This window comes from Mustela nigripes, chromosome 3, assembly GCF_022355385.1.
Source record: "Mustela nigripes isolate SB6536 chromosome 3, MUSNIG.SB6536, whole genome shotgun sequence".
NCBI classification, from domain to species: Eukaryota; Metazoa; Chordata; class Mammalia; order Carnivora; family Mustelidae; genus Mustela; species Mustela nigripes.
The window spans coordinates 143,840,044-143,862,393 of NC_081559.1; the positions used below are offsets into that span (position 1 = coordinate 143,840,044).

Genomic DNA, 22,350 nt, shown 5'->3' on the forward strand with positions numbered 1-22,350 from the left:
AGCCCCCCAGTGGGCAGAACTGTGAGCAGTGTACTTGATGGCTTTGCCTGGAAGGAAAGACAGTCTAAAATACAGACCTATAGTAATTTGTGTAAAGTGACTAATGATTTTGCTGGATGGTCAGGGATTTAGAAGGGACATGAATGAGAAATAGATGACAAGACAAGGTCTGGGAAAGAGATATGTGGACGGTTTTCCCTGAATGGGCAGAGTGAGAAAATAAATCAGTCACATGTAATGATTTCTTCAGCAGAAGGAATGTGAATAATCAGGGGATGATAATCGGTCCTATGGATGCCAATTTCCTTCCCCAGCTATTCCTGTCCCCACAAATGGCCTCAAAATAAAAGCCGCTCAGCAGCAGGGATGTGCTTCTGTCTCAGTGGTAGAGGGGGTATCTCAACATGTCCCAGACTGTTAGCCAATGAAAAATTTCACCAAGGTGGCAAGTCCCTGAATTTTTATGATGGAGGTTACACATGGATTCAGAAACATTCAGAAACACTGACTCATACTGATTTAGCTATAGCCACTGCTAAATGACCAATCTGCCAACAGGAGAGACCAATAGCAAGCTTCCAATATAGCATCATTCCCTGAAATTATCATATGGCTACCTGGCTGCAGGTTACAGTGGGCCATTCTATATCGAAAGGACAGTGATATATGATCACTGGAATAAACACTTACTCTAAATATAGATTTGCCTTTCCTACCCACAAAGCTTCGGTCAAGACTTAGAGACTCCCTTATTCATTGTCCTGGTATTCTACACAGCAGCTTCTAACCAAAGAAATCATTTTATAAGAAATGATGTGTGATAATGGGCTCATGACTATGGAATTCACTGATCTTACCAGTGCTGGGCCTGGCAGACTAGTGAAATAATCTTTAAAAACAACAACAAAAAAAAAACAAAAAAAAAACTTTCTATTTGAGATCATTGTAAATTCCCATGTGATTAAAAGAAATAATACATAGAGATCCCTTCCAACCTTTTACCCAGTTCTCTCAAGGTTAACATCTAAGATCATATAAGATACCACAACCAGGAAACCGACATTGATACAATTCACCAATAATATTCAGATTCTACCAGTTTTATATGCAATTACTTGTATGTATATTTAGTTCTTCACAACTTTATCCCATGTGAAGACTCACGTATTAACCACAGTTACAGGACAGTGCCTTCACTGCACAGATCCCTCGTGTTGCCCTTCTGTAACTCCCCATCTTCCTTCTGACCACCACCCCTACCTCTAACTCTTAGCAACCACTGATCTCTTCTCCATCTCAATAATTCTGGGATTTCAAGAATGTCACTAACAGTCTTAAACCGGCTTTTTTCATTCAGCATAACACTCCTGAGAGTCATTCAAGTTGTTCTGTGTATTGTTTGTTCCTTTTTCCTTCTAAGTAGTATTCCATAGTATGGATGGACCACAGTTGGCTTTATCATTCAACAGCTGGAGAACACTTGGGCTATTTCCAGTTTTTGGCTATTACAAATAAAGCTGCTATGGACATTTATGTACAAGTTTTTATATGAACATGAGTTTTCATCTCTCTGGGATAAACACTGTGCACTAGTGTACACATATCTTTTCTGATAGAACCCAACATTTCAATTTGGGTAACTGACCAGAGAGGAGCTGCTGAACTGCTGACTTCTGAGAATGAAGTCCACCATTCATTATCTGCCAGTGGCCAAGAACAGAATGCTTGAAAAAAACAAGGCAAAACCCAAAAAGAATCAACTGTTTAGTTTTATTCCCAAATCCCTACAAACCACGTTCCACTCAACTATGATAGTTTCCTTTATTTCCTTTATTATTTAATGCCAACAGATAAAAACAAACTTAAGGGGCATAGTCATTTTATTAAAAGTATTACACTACAGGAACGCCTGGCTGGCTCAGTTGGTACAGCATGTGACTCTTGATCTTGGGGTTGTGAGAAATTACTTAAAATAAAAAACTCTTTGGCGCACTGGGTGGCTCTGTCAGTTAAATGTCCGACTCTTGATCCCAGCTCAGGTCTTTATCTCAGGCTGCTGAGTTCAAGCTCTACGGTAGTCTCCACAATGGGTATGGAGCTACTTTAAAAAAAGAAAAAAAAAAGGAGAAATAAAGTCTTAAAAAACACTTTAAAACATTTTCTAAATTAGTATATAATTAAAAGAGGAAATTTTAATATAATCTTTAAAAGAAAAATAAAACCCAAACACCTTAAAAGAATGGAGATTTCTGATTAATAAAGATTCACTAAGTTAATACTGACTTGGGAAGTCATAAAAGACTCTCACAGGGTATGATCATATCATATGACCATCCATGAAACAAAATACCTACAGGATATATTCAGATTATATTTATCTTTTCTTTTAGGAAATGTATAGTATTATTTATATTACGGATGTTGACTTTTCCCTAGAGATTTATACCTACCTCAATTCACTTTTTTAACATTTTTATATTAACTGGTAATTTTCTTTAAATATGCTTTGAAAATGTTAAGACTCCACTGTGAAACTAAGACCTCAAAAGATTTTTCTTACAAACTTAGGGATAACTCACCTAGAATTTCATAATGTAAAAACCAGCTGGCACCACAGCTAAAACCATAAATATTTTTCAACATACTTTTACATAATTCCTTTTTAAAGCATTAGGATAATTTTTAAAGTTGTCAATATAAAATAGTGAGAAAACAAGTTAAATAAAACTGTAGAATATTGCTACTATATGAACTTAGTAGGCTTAAAACTTACACTAAAAATAAGAATTTTCCCCTTCATATTAAAACAAATCCTTTAAATAAGCTTTATGTTGGATTTTTCTAGTGTTCTGAAAGGATAAAATATCTGATTCATATATTCTGCCTTCTGGAACATTCCAGCATCTTGAAATAAAAAATATCAATAAGAAATATCCATGAAAAAGTGAAAAATAACATTTTTAAAAATCTGCATGAAACCTAATATATTGCTAAAATAAAACTATAAACTGTCTTGTAACACCAGTATTCTACATAAACTAAAATAGTAAAATGTTATTTTCTCTATCTTAAAAGAATAAAATGTTCTACTGTGTAGTGCCTTGCAAACCATTTTCCAATGTGCTGAAAAGTCATATGCTACCCTCTACCGTTAAGAAAGAGTATTAGTCACAAAGCAGAAAACCAATTATTTGCTCAACTATTGCCACCTTGTGGCTATAAAATAGGTCATCTGCTATTGCAGAGCTTCAGTTGACTTATTAACACATTTACAAATCTCTATTGTCTAAGTGACACAAGAGCATCAGAGGTTTTAAAGTATTTCTTTAAAAAAAAAAAAAAGAGGGGGTGCCTGGGTGGCTCAGTGGGTTAAGCCTCTGCCTTCAGCTCAGGTCATGATCCCAGGGTCCCGGGATGAAGCACCGAATTGGCTTCTCTGCTCAGCAGGGAGCCTGCTTCCCCCTCTCTCTGCCTGCCTCTCCGCCTACTTGTGATCTCTCTCTCTCTCTGTCAAATAAATAAATAAAATCTTTAAAAAAATAAAAAAATTAAAAATTTAAATTTAAATTTAAAAAAGAGGGAAAAGTATCTAAGTTAAAAAAATATACTTAGCACATACCTACCTAGTCCTCTAAACATAAGAATGTGTTATGTTGGTTACAAAAGTGAGAGGAACTGGTCCCTACCCTGAAAAACCGAACAAATAAAAAACTAATTGAAGAGATAGCTGTGTAAACCAGTAATAAAGGTAATAAACCAAAGAAAAACAGAAATGGGTAAGTGAGCATGGAATGAATATGGCACCTACAAACCCGCATACCAAACAATGGCATTTCAGGTCATTTAAATTTGAGATTCCTTTAGCTAGTAGATTCAGTGAAATCTTAGGATAAGTATTTCATGATGAACAGCCTTCATTAAATTCCTGTCTGCAGGGGAAGTTTCCTCTGGAGGATAACCTGCCTGGCTCGTACTGAGAATCACTTACTTCCAAGGTGCGCATACACACACTGAAGTCAGCACTCTAAGGATAAGAATGAAATCAACAGGTAAAATTTCAACCTATATAGTTGACTATACATATATATTGTTAAATCCAGTAGTTGGCCAACCAAGATATTATAAATGTACAGGCTTAATACTAATATAAATCAACAAATATAAATCAACAAATATATATCCAACCCCTAACGTATATAAAGGGTGAATAAAAAATGATCCCTGATCTCCAGGAACTACAATCTAAAACACAGGATAGAACGAGTTCTTAAATGACTTCAATATAACTTAAGAGTTGTGTGTGTACCATAAAGGGAATATAAAACAAAGCTTCAGGACATTCGAAAGGAGTTTCGTCTGGTTAATGAGACAATAAACACCTAATGGAAGAGATGATTTTTATAATAGAATTTGCAGGCAGGGAAACTAATTCCTGGGGAAAGAGCAAAGATAAAGAAACAATGATTTGTTTGGGTAACAGTGAACTATTTATTTCCACACAGAAAAATTTTTGAGCAGAAACCATGCATAGATAAAAATTACATAGAGCCCCAAAATATATGTCATAAAGGTAGTATTTTGTTAGGATAAGTCTATTTTATGGTTCAAATTTAGAGCATTTGCTTATTATGAAGTCAAAAAAATGTGAAAATGCAGTTATTTTCATAAAAAGCACAAGATGAACGCCCAAAGAACAAATAATCCAATTAAGAAATGGGCAGAGGACATGAACAGACATTTATGCAAAGAGACATCCAAATAGCCAACACACACATGAAGAAGTGCTCAACATCACTCGGCTTCAGGGAAATATAAATCAAAATCACGAGACACCACCTCACACCAGTCAGAATGGCTAAAATTAACAAGTCAGGAAATGACAGATGCTGGGGAGGATAAGGAGAAAGGGGAACCCTCCTACACTGTTGGTGGGAATGCAAGCTGGTGCAGCCACTCTGGAAAACAGCATGGAGGTTCCTCAAAAAGTTGAAAATAGAGCTACCTTATGACCCAGTAATCACACTACTGGATATTTACCCTAAAGATACAAATGTAGTGATCCGAAAAGGCACATGCACCCAAATGTTTATAGCAGCAATGTTCACAATAGCCAAATTATGGAAAGAACCTAGATGTCCATCAACAGATGAATGGATAAAGATGTGGTGTGTGTGTGTGTGCATATGTATATGTATGTGTATATATGTATATGTACACATACAATGGAATATTATGGAATGGAATACACATACATACAATGGAATATTATGCAGCCACCAAAAGAAATGAAATTTTGCCATTTGCAACGACGTGGATCGAACTAGAGGGTATTATGCTTAGCGAAATAAGTCAATCAGAGAAAGACAATTATCATAAGATCTCCCTGGTATGAGGAAGTTGAGAGGCAGAGTGGGGGGTTTGGGGGATAGGGAAGGAAAAAATGAAACAAGATGGGATTGAGAGGGAGACAAACCAAAAGAAACTCAATCTCACAAAACAAACGCAGGGTTGCTGGGAGTGGGGGGGTAGGGATAGGGTTGTTGGGTTATGGACATTGGGGAGGGTATATGCTATGGTGAGTGCTCTGAAGTGTGTAAGCCTGACAATTCAAAGATCTGTATCCCTGGGGCAAATAATACATTATATGTTAATTAAAATAATTATTAATTTTTAAAAAGCACAAGTTGGTATCAGTGGTGAGGAATAACAACCCTAGTTCCCAATTTCTGTATTTTGTTTTGACAGCTCAATATCCATAAATACCCCACATGGGAAAAAAATATCCCACATGGATAGAGGTGAGGAAACAGGCATTGTCATGTGCTCTAAGAGGGAGGTGGTACAAACAGGTTTGTCTATCAAAACTCAAACTGGGGGTTCCTGGGTGGCTCAGTCATTAAGTGTCTGCCTTCATGATTCCAGGATTCTGGGATCGAGACCCACATCAGGCTCCCTGCTCAGTGGGAAGCCTGCTTCTCCCTCTCTCACTCCTCCTGCTTGTGTCCCCTCTCTCACTCTCTCTCTCTGTCAAATAAATAAATAAAATCTTAAAAAAAAAATAAAAACACCCTCAATTGCCTGGATACTTCGATCTAGCATATATCCCATAAGCATGCAAAAAATATGTAAATACTCACTGCAGCACAGTCTGTATTTAAAAAAAAAAAAGAACAACAAAACAGAAAACCACCTAGAAGCTCATTAATGAAGGCCTGGTTAAATCAATTATGCTACATCCATACCATGGAATACCAAGCAAATTTTTTTCAATGAGGTAATAATAATTATATATATATATAATGTGTAATATACATTACACATATATAATAAGGAAAATATTCCTAGTTATACTTACCTAAAAGCAGCAACTCTCAGGAATAGCAACTAAACTATACTGAGTGCTTACTAAGCAGCAGGCATTTGTGCTAAGTGTTTATTTATTTATTTTTATTTAAAGATATTTATTTACTTATTTATTTGAGAGAGAGAGAGAGTATAAGAGGGGAGAAGGTCAGAGGGAGAAGCAGACTCCCTGCAGAACTGAGAGCCCGATGCTGGACTCGATTCCGAGACTCCAGGATCATGACCTGAGCCGAAGGCAATGGCTTAACCCACTGAGCCACTCAGGTGCCCCTATGCTAAGTGTTTAAACAATAAATTCATTTAATCTCATAACAACCTCATGAAAAAGTATTTTTTCAAGAAAAAGGAAAAGAAGATATAGAGATATTAAGTAATTTCCCAAGAAAACACAGCTAGTAAATGACGAAAGAACCAGGATCCAAACCAAAACTGAGTCCAGAGCTTATACTCTTCTACAGGAATAATATAATTCAAAACAGTACCAACCAATTTGTGTTTGGATGTAGAAATTACTTAAAAATAAAATCTTTAGGGGCCCCTGAGAGGCTCATTCAGTTAAGTGTCTGACTTTAGCTCAGGTCATGACCTCAGAGTCCTGGGATGGAGCCCCCTGACAGGCTCTGCACCCAGCAGGGAGTCAACTTCTCCCTCTTCCTCTGCCCCTCCCTCCACGGTTTTTCCTCTCTCTCTCAAATAAATAAATAAATTTTTTAAAAAATCATATCAAATCAAATCAAATCTTTACAGGTGCCTGTAAGGTGGCTCAGTCAGTTAAGCGTGTGACTCTTTTTTTTTTTTTTTAAGATTTTATTTATTTGACAGACAGAGATCACAAGTAGGCAGAGAACAGGCAGAGAGAGGGGGGGAAGACGGCTCCCCGCTGAGCAGAGAGCCGGATGTGGGGCCGATCCAAGGACCAGGAGATCACAACCGAGCTGAAGGCAGAGGCCCAACCCACTGAGCCACCCAGGCACCCCAAGTATTTGACTCTTAATTTTGGCTCAGGTCATCATCTCAGAGTCATGAGATCCTGCCCCATGTTGGGTTCTACACTGGAAAAAGCCTGCTTAAATTCTCTTTCCCTCTTCCTTTACCCCTCCCTTGCTTTCTCGTTCTCAAAAAAAAACCCAAAAAACCACCACCAACAACAACAAAAACACTTTCAAATTATTCCCTATGATCTCATTTGCTATTCAAAAATAAAAAAAAGAAACAAACAAACAAACACAAAAACAAAAACAAAACAAATACATTCTCCAGCCTGAAAAGTGAGGAAAAGGAATGGGAGGCGTTTACATTTTCCATTATAATCTTCAATGCTACTTGAACTTTCTTTTTACAGTAAGCAAATATTATTTTTATACTTTTTCAAAAATTTTGACCATACAACAAAGATGAACTTCATTCATCTTGTAAACTCAAGATACTCTCCAATTCATTAGATCCAGAAACTTCAAAAAGTGGAAGTTTCTTCATAAAGTTGAATCTCTTTTAACATCTCTCAACTGCTCATATTAATCATCATAAATATAAGTCAGAAAACCACTAAAAACTCCAATAAACCCTTTAATTAATTAAAATTAATTTGGTATTTTCAGTTTCTTTACTTTTAAAATTGTTTCTTCCTCAATTATTATTCTGGACAAGCACACCTAACTGATATGCTAATATGTAAATGCTAAAATATGTACTATTCTTAGCTATACAACTGTTTGTGAGCAATAACACACATCTCAATTCAAAGACAACCCAGGCAAAATTAACATACGAAACAATAGATGTTGGCAAGAATATGGAGAAAAGGGGAAGGCTCCTACACTGTTGGTGAGGGTGCAAACTGGTGCAGCCACTCTGGAAAACAGAATGGAGCTTCCTCAAAAACTTAAAAGTAGAACCATCCTACTGATTGAGCAACTGCACTACTAGGTTTTTACCCAAAAGATACAAAATTACAGATAGGAAGGGATACATCCACCACAATGTTTATAGCAACATTATCAATGATAACCAAGCCACTGAAAGAGCCCAAGTCCAATGACTGATGAATGGATAAAGATGTGGTATAGTGGAATATTACTCAGCCATCAAAAACAATGAAATTGGGGCACCCGGATGGCTCAGTGGGTTAAGCCGCTGCCTTCAGCTCAGGTCATGATCTCAGGGTCCTAGGATCGAGTCCCACATTGGGCTCTCTGCTCAGCAGGGGGCCTGCTTCCCTTCCTCTCTCTCTGCCTGCCTCTCTGCCTACTTGTGATCTCTGTCAAATAAATAAGTAAAATCTTTAAAAAAAAAAAAAAATGAAATCTTGCCATTTGCAAGGATGGGTTTAGAGTGTATTATGCTAAGTGAAAAATACCAAATGATTTCATTAGGAATCTAGGCAACAGAACAGTTGAATGTGTGGGAAGGGAAGAAAATAAGAGGGGAGAGGGGAAAGCAAATCATAAGAAACTCTTAATGATAAAGAACTGAGGGTGGATAGAGGGCGGTGAGTAGGGGATGGATTAAATAGGTGATGGCTATTAAGGCAGGCACCTGTAATGATGTAAGTGATGAGTCACTAAATTCTCCTCCTAAAAGCCATACTACACTACATGCTAACTAACTAGAATTTAAATAAAAATATAGAAGGAAAACAAAGACAGCCCAGGTACAATGAAGTTCAAATATGCACTATGTGTACTATTCACTCATTCACCCATTTGGCAAACACTTATTAGTGCCCACTAAAGGTCAATCACTGTGCTAGGTGCTGGGGATATAACAGAACAAGACAGACAAGGTCTCTACCCTTTGAAATTTATATTCTAGTGGGGTAAAAAGCCAGGAAAAGCTTTATTCTGAAGTATGCACATGTTACTCAGGAACCACAAGTTAACATACTAATGATCACAAATGACCTTAAATTAGAAAAAAACAGAATGGCATGTACATTTTTTTTAACTTAAAGTTTAATTTTTATTAATTATTTAGGAAAGCAGTGGGATTTCATTCAAAGAACTGTGCAATCCTGGAAGCATCTCTCTCTGTGAAACTATTCCTTGAAGACAGGAGACTGGAGGAGAAATGGCTGAGGACACAAAGCTAAAATGTACTAAGTTAAAGCTTACTCTGCAGCAGTCCCTGGACTGAGAGCAATTTCAAATGTATTATTTCAGGGTGCCTGGGTGGCTCAGTGGTTAAGTGTCTGCCTTCGGCTCAGGTTATGATCCTAGAGTCCTGGGATTGACCCCTACATCAGGCTCCCTGCTCAGCAGAAAGCCTGCTTCGCCCTCTCCCACTCCCCCTGCTTGTGTTCCCTCTCTCACTGTGTCCTTCTCTGTCAAATACATAAAAAATCTTTTTTAAAAAAATGTATTATTTCATGCAAACTCCACCATAACCCCAGAGTACTATGCCCACTTTGAGATAAGAAAGCAAACTAAGATAGGCTAATTAACTTGCCCAAAATTAATGGGTAAGATGGCTGCACTGACTGGGTCCTGAATGGCAGCAGGCTGGTAATGGAGAGATGTGTATTTAATCTTGTAGGCAGTGTGAAGAAGGGCTTATAAGATTCTCAAGCAAAGCAAAAAAGAGCATCTCATTAAGTCTGATTACACAGTCCAACTTTGGGAAGTTAACTCTGTCCACTGAGTATAATGACCACTGGAGTCAGTGGCATCAATTAAGAATGAGTAAAGGTTTCCACATAACTGGAAATGTTCCAAAGCTAAGAGCTCTTAGAATGAAGACTACAACCCAGCCTCCCGACACCCTCCACTCCAGGGAATTTTCCTTCCTTCCATTAAACAGTAAAGTTGAAAAATCTTGAATATGTGAACCGCAAGTCACAAATATGTTTGTTGTTTTTTTTAAAAGAAGAGCCCACCTTGGTGCTCGAATTCACTCTGAGATCATGATCTGAGCTGAGATCAAGAGTCGGACACTTAACTGACTGAGCCACCCAGGCACCCCATAACCAAATACATTTAACCTCCATCTCGTAAATAATGTTTTCTAAACTGTGTTAGGAAAAGAAAAAGTGCTCGGAGAGACTCTACTCAGTCTAAACTGGAATGAACAATTCTAAGAGCTGTGCTGGACTTCCAAGAAACACTCCAGCCTCCTCTTGGAAAAACCAAAGGGAAAGGAAGGCAATGGAATCCAGATCATGCTCAAATACTTTAGTTGTTTCCTTCAGTAAACAAACATTTTTAACCATGTGAAACCCCCAAGTATGATCGCCATATGGCGTTTCAAACAGTCTACCTATGATGTTGTAATTTCACTCTTGCCACAATTAACTCAGCGGTTGAGAATTATTTTCTGGTAGTTTCTGAATGTGTCTGGAATGTGGTAATAAAGCATGCAGGAAGGGGTGTAAGTGAGAAATGTTGGAAGATGAGAAATAAGGAAAACCCTTACCTATAAATGTATTTTGGGGAAGGCAAATGTGAATTATATTTATACATTTCCTACTTTACCACACTTAATCTTCACATCCACCAAGGATGAATTTAAATCCATCTATTAGTCAGTTTCAGGTCAGTCACCAGCATCCTTTTAGAATTTTATGATTTTCTCAGGTATGATAGACAAAAGTGCACCCCCCTTCCCAGTATGTCCATATCCTAATCCCTGGAATTTGTGATTATGTTACCTTCCATAACAAAGGAAAATTAAATTGCACATGGAATTAAGGTTGCTAATCGGTTAACTTTAAAACAGGGAGATTATTCTGCATTATCTGGGTGAGTTCAAAGTAATCACAACAGGCTTGTAACTGGAAGAGAGGTCAGACTGATATGATGTGAGGACTCAATCTACTGTTGCTAGCTTTAAAAATGATAGGAGGGCAGTAAGTCATGGATCGCATCCATCCTCTACAAGCTGGAAAGGCAAAGAACAGATCCCACCCAGAACCTACAGAGAGGAACAAAACCTTCCAACACCTTGACTGGAGCCCACTGACACATCAATCAGACTTCTCACCTACAGCACTAAACATAATAAACCTGTGTTGTCTTAAGCCACTAAACTTGTGGTAGCTTGTTATGGAAGCAAATAGAAAACTAATAAAACGGGCTTCTTCTAATCCTTGGATTTTAGGAAAGTTTTGCCATTAGTAACTATTAACAATTACTACTAAATTCCTGGTAGTTTTCTATAATCCAGGACACTGCCAGGCTCTGAACTGTTGGGTGCTGGTCTCCAAAGAAATGCGTATAGAAATTGAGAGCGTTTATTTTTATATAATTTAACACTGCCAAACATCCAATTTCATGTCTATTGAATCTAATAAAAAACTGTGACTCCTATTTATGCCGATCTCTTCCATTTCACTTATCCAGTAATTCTACCCTATTTTTACAAAGTATCGCCTGAAACATGTGGAATTTTTTTTTTTTTTTGTCATTTACAGAAAAGGAAAGCAAAGCACTGACCGGTTAACTCATCTGCTCAAGTTCACAGAGACAGTAATTCTCTTTCAACTATTCACTGAATTAAGTGTTTATAAAGAGCGCTGCACGCCAGACGCCAAGCTCCATGCTGGAACTTCCTGGGTCTAAAAAACTAGCCGGCAGAGACCCCGTCCTTCCCCGGTGTGAGTCCACTTCGTCTCTGAGACCCAGGAGTCGCCCCAGACCGCCTCACGGGCAGCGCTCCCTGCTGGTTTCCCGTCCAGCACTCACCCAGGAAGATGGGCGCAAAGGAGTGCGGACAACGCAGGTCCAGCACGTACCTGCCGCACAGAAGTACCACAAATGGAGAAAAACACCAACCCCTAGCTCTCTTCGGACTAGCCCGCCGCAGGGCCAAGACACACCCCAGATCCTAGCTCCACCCCTACCCCAGGCTCCGCCCCGACTCCCACACCACCCACCACGCCCCGGCTCCCCTCAAACCCCAGCCGCAGCCGGGTCCCACGCGTCTCCGGCGAGCTCCCGCCACTCACGGTCTTCTCCCCGAGCTCCGCCTTCCGCCACAGCTTCGAATGCCGCTCCAGAGCGCTCGCGAAGCCGCCTTGGCGCATTTTAGGCTCTGTGGAATCGGAACTCTCACTCCCGGAGCTACTCTCGGTGCCTGCGCCTCGACAGGGCCGAGAAAGGAGAAACACTCGCCGGAGCTGGCTCTCGGCAGTGACGGCACGGGTCCTACACAGCGCCGCCATGACGGTTCCGCAACCTTTGACCTTGGACCTCTCCGCAGGCGCGCAGGCCACGGGGCGGAGCAACGAATGGTCCACCCTCCGCCGGAGCGCAGGCGACCCGGGAGTGTAATGCCGCTTGTGTAGGCGGGCGTGCGGAGAAATGGTTATACTAAAATCGGTGAATTATATCGGTGGTGCCTAGGGGTCCTCTACTGGCTGTGATCTGCTAGGTTTTTCATGGAAAGTGTTTTTGACTTGCAGGAATTTCGTTCCTCAGAGCATCGTTTGGCCCTTGTCCTCCTGCAAATTCTGGTATTACGTCTGGGACGTGCTAGCCCCACCTCATGGGCTTTTACCCCGGATGGCCGCAAGGCTTGTTTTTCGGGTCTCTGCTCAGGAGGTTCTCCGTGATTACCTTATTTAGAACTGGAACCCCAAACACATTGTCGGATTCCCCGGGTTTCCTTTGCACCATTTAGCATTCTTAATATTGCTATAATTGCTTATTGCATAATTGCTATTAAGTTTACTTAACACCGTTTCTCTTTGCTTTCCCAAATTTGTAAACTCTTGGCTGTTGGATCCCTGACACCGGGCACACAGTGGGGTTCAGTGAACTTGTGTGAAATCCTGGGTCCAAGTTTGTCTTTTGCAGCCTCTTCTGAGATCCACTGACATTCAAAAATTAATCTAAGACGTTTTTGTCACCTGTAGGTAGCTACAATTCCTTCTAAGTAATTACATTTCGGAGTGTGCACCAGAGACTCCCACCCTCATTCATGATTTTCTCCCTTTTCCTCGTCAATGTTAATTCCCAGAATTTGCCCACCCTTTTCAAAACCAAGTGTTGATAAACTAAGCTGTCCATCTATCTTCTATCAGTTTTATATTAATCCACAGTTATTTTAGGGGAGATGACAAGGCCCTTTACAGTTCATTTGCAAGTATTTTGACAGAAGTAATTTTTATGTGACCACAGCCCTTTTTTAGTAGTATCTGACTACAGGGGCGCCTCAGTGGCTCAGTTGGTTGGGCGACTGTCTTCGGCTCAGGTCATGACCCTGGAGTCCCCGGATTGAGTCCCCCCATCAGGCTCCCTTGCTTGGCAGGGAGTCTGCTTCTCCCTCTAACCCTCCCCCTTCTCATGCTCTCCACATTAACCTTGGAACGGTGTGTAATTTTATGCACCACGCAGTTTAGTACTACTAGCCAATTAGGGTAATCCTTACATAAATTCACGAGGGTGCTTAAGAAAGATTCTACTCCAGGGTGTTCCCCTTCTTGGCACTTAAGCCATTTATTTTCTTTGACCATTAATGAAGTCTTACCCGAGACATTTTTGTTATCTGTGGCAATTGCTACTTATACTTCCCTTCAGGAAAAAGTGGTAAATTGTAAAGAGCATTGGCCAGTGACCTCATGAACCCCTTAGTTCTAGTTCTGACTGTAATCCTGACCTCTGGCACATCAATTTAAGGTTGATTTAGCTTCCTCACTTATAAAGCCAAGTCATTAGCTTAGAGAATTGATCCTAAAAACCAAAAAGAACAAAGCATGGTGAAATGGAGTGTTAAAGCAAAAAATCATACCCTCTTACAAATATTCCAACAAAATTGGTGTTGTGTTTTTCACTGTATGCTAGGAAAACCACCAAATTACAAGAATCACACTACCAAACCACCTCACTCCATAATCAAAATTGTGTATGAGAGTTGGCAAGAAATTTAGTCACCAAGTAGCATTTATGTTAAATATGAAATCCCGGGCAGTGGTAGGTACTTGCTGCCCCTTATAAACTAAGAGTTGTTTCCACTCATTCTGATTTTAGTTCATTTTTATTTCAGAGTCTGAATAATATGGACATTAATTGTATAAGGTTTGCAGGTTTACTGAAAAGTGGTAACTGCTTTATATTAAGTCTAACCCAACACAGTCTCTATAATTAATCCAATTACAATAGGTCGGTCGCAAATTAATCACCAAATGTTTCTTTGGTATGGGCAAGAAAATCTGATTTTTCATCTGGGTCTTAAAAGCTATAAAGAAACACATGTGGTGTTGACATGGGACCTTATGCAGCATCTCTACATACATAAACCAAATAGTCACTTAGAATAAACATGTAGCTTGTTCAGTTTTGATACACTAATTCCAGAGAGCTACTTACGGGTTTTTTCCCATATCTAAATTTCCAAGTGTCTGGAGAAAAGTTGTAATAATGGACTCACCTCTTTCCCTGACACATAATACATACAAAAAGAACCCATACCCAAATTACAGAATTTTTATTGTTTTCAAATACTATACAAAAAGAAAAAAAAAAATACAGTGTGCATTTCATGATAAACAAATCCAGAAACAGTGATTCCAAATTAAAGGTGTTTTCTCCTTCTCTATTTCAGTAGTTTGAATTACTAAAAGAATAATGCAGTGAATTCTCTCTTCCATAATTTACTTTGGAATTTACTCTTGCTTTATTTTCCACAAACTCCATGGGTTAATTTCAGGGATTTCCTTCTTTCACACTTGTTCACTTGAACATCTGAGATTTCACTCTCAAGTTACTGTTTTCTTTCAGTGTCAAACACAAAATTCAATAGCGTGACCAGGACCTCTCTGGTATTTTTAATAATTACTGTGTTCCAAATTTCTTAAATATCTGTGAATTCATAATATTGAATCTTCCACAATGACTACTTTGAATAGTATTTCTACCTCCATATGTTTGTCTAAATTCAATCTTTCACTACTTTTTACTACTACTTTTAAGATGCAGAGTTCTTTGCAAAAGATTAAATCATTTGAAATTAAATAAAGGTAGATGTCTGGAAAAGCCATTCTCCCAATTTCTTTCATGACCATCACCAAGTACCCACATAGTACCATCCCGTTTTCCATTCCTTAGTCTATCATTTCTCATTATAAAGCAGAGATCTGAATATATTCCACTCAGCTAAAGGTGAAAGATAGTAACAGGGCAGGACACAAAAAACAATGTGACGAAAAGAGGATTTTGTGATTAAAAAAAAAAAAAAAGACTGGTTGGGAAAAAAAATAATTTAACAGTTATGATGAGTAACCACAGTATTTCTATAAAAAGACAAATTTTTACAGATCCAGTCCTCCAGGACAGCACTTCAACAACTGGGCAACTGCCTTAAAGTCTCTTCAAGGAAATAATATATATGTTAGCCTAACACCATTAAGCAGTGATTTAAAGCAGATAGTTAAAAAAAAAAAAAAGTTATGTTTGTTGTTTTTTTGTTTTGTTTTGTTTCTTTGCATAGACACCAGTTGATTATTTAATACAAGCTGTTTCCAGACCCCTGGTCTCACAATAAATATTGAGACCTATACGACTCATATACAGAATTTATTAAGCTTTTCACATTTAATAGAGCATTATTTCTGGTTGCATCTAAAATGCTATAACAAAAACTCTAGCAATCAAGAATGGCAGCGTGTTACTTATAACAACCAACACTTGTGGCTTTTCAAATTTGGTTTTCGTAAGATAATTTATCCTGAAGTAAATCTAGTCATGCTTTAAAAAAAAAAAAAAGCCTCAGGTCACTCCAAGCTTGGCAATTAACATTTGGCATAAACAATACGAAAACAATTACAGCTTGATAAATAACAAATACAACATTATAGGCCATAACCATACACGGAATAATGAAAGGTCATAGTGACAAATAAGTAACTAATTAGAAGAAAGTACCTTGGCCTCCATGCAGATAATTCTAGAGGCTTTGGTTCATTCAGCCCTGCCATTTTTTTCAAAGTAGAGGGGCAATGTCTACAGTATCACTTATGCATTAAATCCTCAGGAGTTACCACTAACCCCTTAGTATAAAATCTTTTCAAGTTATATTAGTCATACAACTTTGTGTGCTCATTTTTAAATGGTGCTAAATGAATTATATGAAGACAGCAACATTCCCCCTAATGTGATTGATTTTAGCATTTTTACAGCTACTGAGATCTAAACAATGGTCAAGCTTTTGAATGGAACAGGTGATGAGTGTTCCTATTCCAACCTACTGGTAATTAGGAGACAGCCTGAATCAAAATGTTATTTTGCAACCTACTCTGAAACTAGAAATTTAGTCTCATGACAAGTAAGTCAAGAGAAGTGGCATAATAACAAATACACTGAATGGGTTATTATCACAATTGGTGACAAGAATGTGAGGGTTCTGCTCTCAAGTCACCTAGGACTCTGAACCGCCACACATGTCGTCACTTACCCAACTGTAACAAACTGGAAGTCGAGCTAATTTATTTATACTTAGTCTGCTGTCTTCAGACACACAAGATACAAGATACCTTCTACCAGAACAATGTTTATTCAAGAAACATTTTCTGTAGCTGGTCGTTCTCCCCTTGGAGCTAAAGAAAATTGTGCCAAAACTTGTAATAACCAGGATTCAGGAAATTTTAAAGAAAATTTTAGTTAACAATCAAATACGCAGAGGTTCAAGAAGGAGACAAGAAAATCGTATTGAAGACAAAGATCAAAGTGGCATCCCAGATCCACAGCAATTTTGTAAAGGAGGAAAGCAGTATGATAACCTGAAGCTTCTTAGATCATTCTAATGAGGATCCCCAGGGATTACATGTGTTGTTGTTGTTATTGTTTTTTTATAATAGTGTTTCCTAAATCAGGGCCCTTAAATGCACATTAGAGAGTGAAGATAGTTTTATTTTGTTCAACCCACAAACTATTTGGTCAAATGAATACGTAAAGCTAAGTGAAAGCACATCTGGTGGAAATTCACGGCGACGACTGTTGACAAGACGTGCTTGGGATCTTGCTTGCAGCATCTGGCAGTGGGTAGCCGAACAAAGGTGAGGGCCTCACGGGTTCGCCTGCATCTGTTCGGGAAGAGGCTCTGGGGCGCCAGCACTGGCATTTGCCGTTGAATTCAAGACTTCTCCAAAATCCCCGCCAGCTGGCTTGGTTCCCCCTACTTTAGACTTTAAAAAAAAAAAAAAAAAAAGTTCAAAAAGGACAAGACATCATGAAACATAAACTCAGCTGACTCTGCAAAAAAGTAACTCAAATTTTACTTTGAGGATCAAATCCATCTGGAACCTGCTAGCCCAGCGAAGGTCATATAGGCGCGGAATACAAGTACTGCTGCGGTGTTCCCGCGCAGTTAAACAGAAAGCCGTGCAGGGTCCTCTGCGGGAATACTCAGATTGGTAGATGCTACCGATCCTCTTTTTTCCCATCTGCTCATCGTTCCTCCCAGGAAAATCTGTCCAAAAAACTTCTAAAGACCTATTACTCTCAAATATCTATTGGAAGTCTGTCTATATTTGGAAAACACTTTAGCTCCATCAGACTGTTCATTCAGCTACATTCATTCAAGAAATACTGAATCTGGGGCGCCTGGGTGGCTCAGTGGGTTAAAGCCTTTGCCTTCGGCTCAGGTCATGATCCCAGGGTCCTGGGATCGAGCCCCGCATCAGGCTCTCTGCTCAGCAGAGAGCCTGCTTCCTCCTCTCTCTCTGCCTGCCTCTCTGCCTACTTGTAATCTCTGCCTGTCAAATAAATAAATAAATAATCTTAAAAAAAAAAAAAAAGAACTACTGAATCTGACAAGCAAAGAAATTGATCTGTTTTTCCCAGTTACAGCATAAAACCTAATGTGCTGCTACTTACAGTGTGGTGCAAGGATCCCCAGACTGACTCAGTGCCCCCTGGGAGCCTGTTAGACATGTAGGCTCAGCCCAGTCTCCCCACCTCCATCTAGAGATCTCCAGGGGCCTCCTAGACAAGTTACAGGGTGTGAAGCACTACTCCAATTTATCTGGCCTGAAATTTTGTCAGTGAACATCTGTCTGTATGAATAGGTCTGCCTTACATTTGTATCATACTTTATGCTTTTCAAAACCCTTATGTCATTTCATTCTTAACAACACTGACCTATCTATGCTCTCTGTTACATCTCCTTACTGCCCGACGGGACAGCTGACTAATATTAGGAAACGTTAATCAGAAACCCACAAAGCAACTCACGGTAGGTTTAACTTGCCCCTGCTCTTAGTTGAATCGTAACTGACTAGCCACATTATCAGTTGGAATCTAGCTGAAATTTTCTCTCACTCTCTTTGGTTTCCCATCAACGATCCCTAAATTGTTTGGAAAATCTGCACGACTTCTGTCCACTGCATATTTACTAGTTTATTAAAACACATTCTTTATTACAGGAAAAGTTTAAGACCCTTGCAATTCAACACGTCTAATGCAGGACTCCTTCCACAACTGGTCCTTTCTCTATTCTTCCTTAAGACCTTAATTGGCTGTAGCAGCTACCTAGTTGGCCCAGTCGGATACCTGGGAGAGAATCCTTGATCCTTCTCTCTTGTGCCACATCCAATCCAAGGGCAACTTTCAAGCTGTCATTTCTAAATTCTAAACATCTCTGAAACCTGTCCCATGGGCACTACCTTAACTCACCCCACCACCATCTTGGCATAATTCCTTTGTCCTAACTAGTCTTCTGACGCCAGTCTTCGTTCCCTCAGCTCTGCAGGGCACCAGTGATCTTTCCAAAATGCACAGCATACACTACCCACACTGTTTGAAATCCATTAAGGGCGTCCCATTGCCCCAAGTCCAAATTCTTTAGTGTGGCCTACCCATCACCCTAGCTTCATCTTCTGCTCACTACCCTACAAGCACAGCAAAGTTCCTGGTATTCCTGAAAAGGGCTCCAAAGCTGCAAACATTCCCCTCAACCTCAAAGCCTCCATTTATATTATTGTGTCCTGTGAGAAGCCCTCCCCTATCTTCCCCCCTAGGCCAAGACAGACATTCCTGCTACTGGTCCCACTGCATCCCCGAGTCTCCCTGTCATGGCACCTGACCTCACTTTATTTTCATTGACCATTCAAATGTCTACCCATCATCTTACAGAAAGGGTCTCTGTCTCTTGCTCACTGTGGTATCTCTGAGGCCTACCCCTGTCACATAGCAAATGCCCAATAATCCCAGACCCATGAATCAATCCAAAATCCAAACCTCAGTACATGGAGACCTGATGTTTAATTGAATATAAATGTAATCTAGCTAAATTACGTCCCAAGCATACAACCATATTTTACAGCCTTTTGAGGTTATGTTTCATAAACTTCACTTTTTTAAAAAATTACAAGTTTTTTATCTGAATGGTGCCTAGTCATGTCTCAAAAGCCAAATTTCACCACAATTTATAGAAGCTAAACCTACTCAGAAGGAGAGTATGTAGTAAATGACCTGGACTTTTCTCCTCACCTTCAATGGCAAAAGAATACAGTTGTCTGGTTTTCCAACCAGTCATTTCAAAAACTAATGCTTAAGGCAGATTTCAAGGCGAGGCTTATCACAACAGACCTCAAATAGTGAGAACTGAATTCTAGTAAACCTTGACTTCGACAATGTACAGTCTATTTTCAAATACATGACTAGGCATTATAAAGAATAAAGCAGGTCTCATACTGACCTAGAAGAACGACTAGGATAAACATTTTGCTCATCAAATAAGTATTAAGCAGCTTCAATGTGCCAAGGACTATTCTAGGCCTTTGAGAAGCATCAGTGAGTAAAAGGAACAGGTGTCTGTGTCTGTGGGATCATAGAGTACATATGCTAGTGGGGGCTGAATAAACAATGTTATAGGACTGTCTGTGCAGTGTGATTCTTTCTGAAAAATGTTTATGCATTTATGTAGAAAGAGAAAAGGTGTGTATTTGTGTCTGTAAAAGAAAAAAAGATCCAGGTCTTGGAAGAGTGTTTGGTTTTTATTCCATAAGTATCCCCTGCTTCTGCAATTTAGGAAGCATTTAGGGGCACCTGGGTGGCTCAGTCCTTAAGTGTCTGTTTTCAGTTCAGGTCATGATCCCTGAGTCCTAGGATCAAGCCCTGCACTGGGCTCCCTGCTCCACAGGAAGCCTGTTCTCCCTCTCCCACTCCCCATTTGTGTTCCCTCTCTCACTGTGTCTCTATTAAAAAATTAATTAATTAATTAATTAATTATAAATCTTTAAAAAAAAAAAAGGAAAAAGGAAAGAAAAAAAGATGCATTTAGAAATAAGTGACTCCAGTTACAATTCTGAAAGACTGAATCTGAATATTTGTTTTTAAGCAGATTTATATAAAGGGTTTAAGATAATGCCTTTAATCCTTAAAAACATCTACAGTACTTAACAGATTTAGTTTAAGAAGAAAGTTAATACTGGCTTTGCACAAATTTGTAGAGAAGGGCTGGGCAGTAGATGGGACCTAAGACAACCTTTCTGGCCACTGGTAATCCTGAGTTGGTGATTTTATAATTTTGAATATAATCTTGAAAATAATATAATTTACAAATTAAGAAAGCTAGTGGTGGAAAAATGCCCACCTTCCCTGAAATCAAAGCCATCAAAAAATAAAACCATGCATCATTAATAATGATCACCATGGCATCCCCATCATTATCTTAAATGTCTAATAACTGAGGACTGAACAAACACTATCTGTCAGAGGGTACATGTAAGCAATCATTAAACCTAATTTTGAGGAAGAATATTTAATGACATAGGAAAATGTTGTGGTATTTGGTTAATTCCTTCTTAAAGCACAAAGGCATAGTTCTACTACATACGTATCGCTGACTCTAGGTGATAGGACCAACTTTTTTGTGTCTTACTTTTTGTGCTTTTGTAATGTACTTATTAATTTTCTACAATAAAATTTATATTAAATTTTATCTGGTTATAAAAGTATTTGAGTCACACAAAGTTCTCGAGTACTACTGCTTTTTAAATCCTACATTTCCTTTCAGCATTTAGCTTCTGCCATGCTACAACATACACTCAAAAAATGGATTAAAAGAGAATATATCACCCATAATAATGTAAATAAAGTTATTAAGGCTCTTTAAATACTTTTAGAAAGAAAGAGTAATGAGAATAATTTACCCACAGCAAAAAAAATTAAAAAATTAAGGTACCAAGTAAGACATCACTATTCGTCTCTACTTGCCTTTAAGTTTTCAACCTTTTCTTCAAATGATTTGAAAGTTGGGGAGTTTCTATGGAGAGAAAGAAAAACAGAGTTCTATTACAAACACTGAATAAAACTCACTAGCTTGGCGTCATTAGTTGACTGTATTCCTCTTCACCATTATTCTCGGTCAAAGAAGAGACTGATAAACTGTACATGTGTGTGCAGGCACACACACAAATCATTAGGTAGGACATTACTAGGGAAAATGATCCGTTTCGGGTCTAAGATTTTGACAACACCACCTTCAGTTCCACAAACGGCCTGTCTCAGTCATACGGGACAACAGTTGGAGTCCAGTACATGTGTGTGGAGAGGGAACAAAGGCACCTAGAACATCGATTCTGTCATTTCACCCATCTAGTCATGCCACTTTACCTTTGGTGACCGTACTATACTTTAAAACTCGAGTTTAAATTCCCATGTTGCCTGGCCAGAGTCCTACAGTAGTAACCCACATCCCCAAGCAGGACAAGCAGACCCATGCCCCAAGCATGAACAGGGATCCTGGTTTCCAGGGAGCAGCATTAGAGACCAAGAAAGGGAGACCGAAAGGAAGAGATGTGGTTTCGTCTACATCACAAAGCTTCCCCGGGGGACAGAGCACTCGGATCCCAGGCCTTCACAGGCCTTCCCACTCATCTGTATTAATTACGGAGGATCACAGCACCTATGTTGCTCACATCTGGGTTTCCAAACTGCCAGACTTCACCTGACCTCAAATATCCTTCATGTTACCCTAGATGGAAAAGGTGAAGAAGGGAATACGGGGTCTCCTCCCTCCCACAGTGGGGATGGGCAGCCAGTGACAAGGGGCGGG

The 22,350-nt window shown here is 39.1% G+C and overlaps 2 protein-coding genes and 1 long non-coding RNA gene across 8 annotated transcripts in view; all 3 read right to left on the reverse strand.

Annotated features, from left to right (window-relative positions):
• Positions 1-12,551, reverse strand: part of MRPS28 (mitochondrial ribosomal protein S28) — a 111,317-nt gene extending 98,766 nt beyond the window's left edge. Inside the window, exon 1 of one of the 2 annotated variants that reach the window (XM_059394766.1) lies at positions 12,302-12,551. In XM_059394766.1, the coding sequence (XP_059250749.1) occupies positions 12,302-12,517 (216 nt within the window). In that variant the 5' untranslated portion in view covers positions 12,518-12,551. The remainder of the gene's footprint in view (positions 1-12,301) is intronic. The other variant, XM_059394767.1, reaches the window with a different exon arrangement.
• On the reverse strand, positions 1,863-12,166 carry LOC132014110 (uncharacterized). 2 transcript variants are annotated; one of them, XR_009403215.1, is made up of 2 exons: positions 12,089-12,166; positions 1,863-2,101 (listed from the first exon to the last, which is right to left on the reverse strand). It is a non-coding gene; the product is annotated as an uncharacterized LOC132014110 (long non-coding RNA). The 2 variants fall into 2 exon arrangements; XR_009403216.1 differs by lacking the exon at positions 12,089-12,166 and adding an exon at positions 3,624-3,680.
• A 2,213-nt stretch (positions 12,552-14,764) lies between the features above and the next one.
• Positions 14,765-22,350, reverse strand: part of TPD52 (tumor protein D52) — a 102,525-nt gene continuing 94,939 nt past the window's right edge. For all 4 annotated transcript variants that reach the window (XM_059394764.1, XM_059394763.1, XM_059394762.1 and 1 more), the window contains 2 exons: positions 21,510-21,558; positions 14,765-17,476 (listed from right to left, as the gene is read on the reverse strand). In XM_059394764.1, coding sequence (XP_059250747.1) covers positions 17,357-17,476; positions 21,510-21,558 — 169 coding nt within the window. In that variant the 3' untranslated portion in view covers positions 14,765-17,356. The remainder of the gene's footprint in view (positions 17,477-21,509; positions 21,559-22,350) is intronic.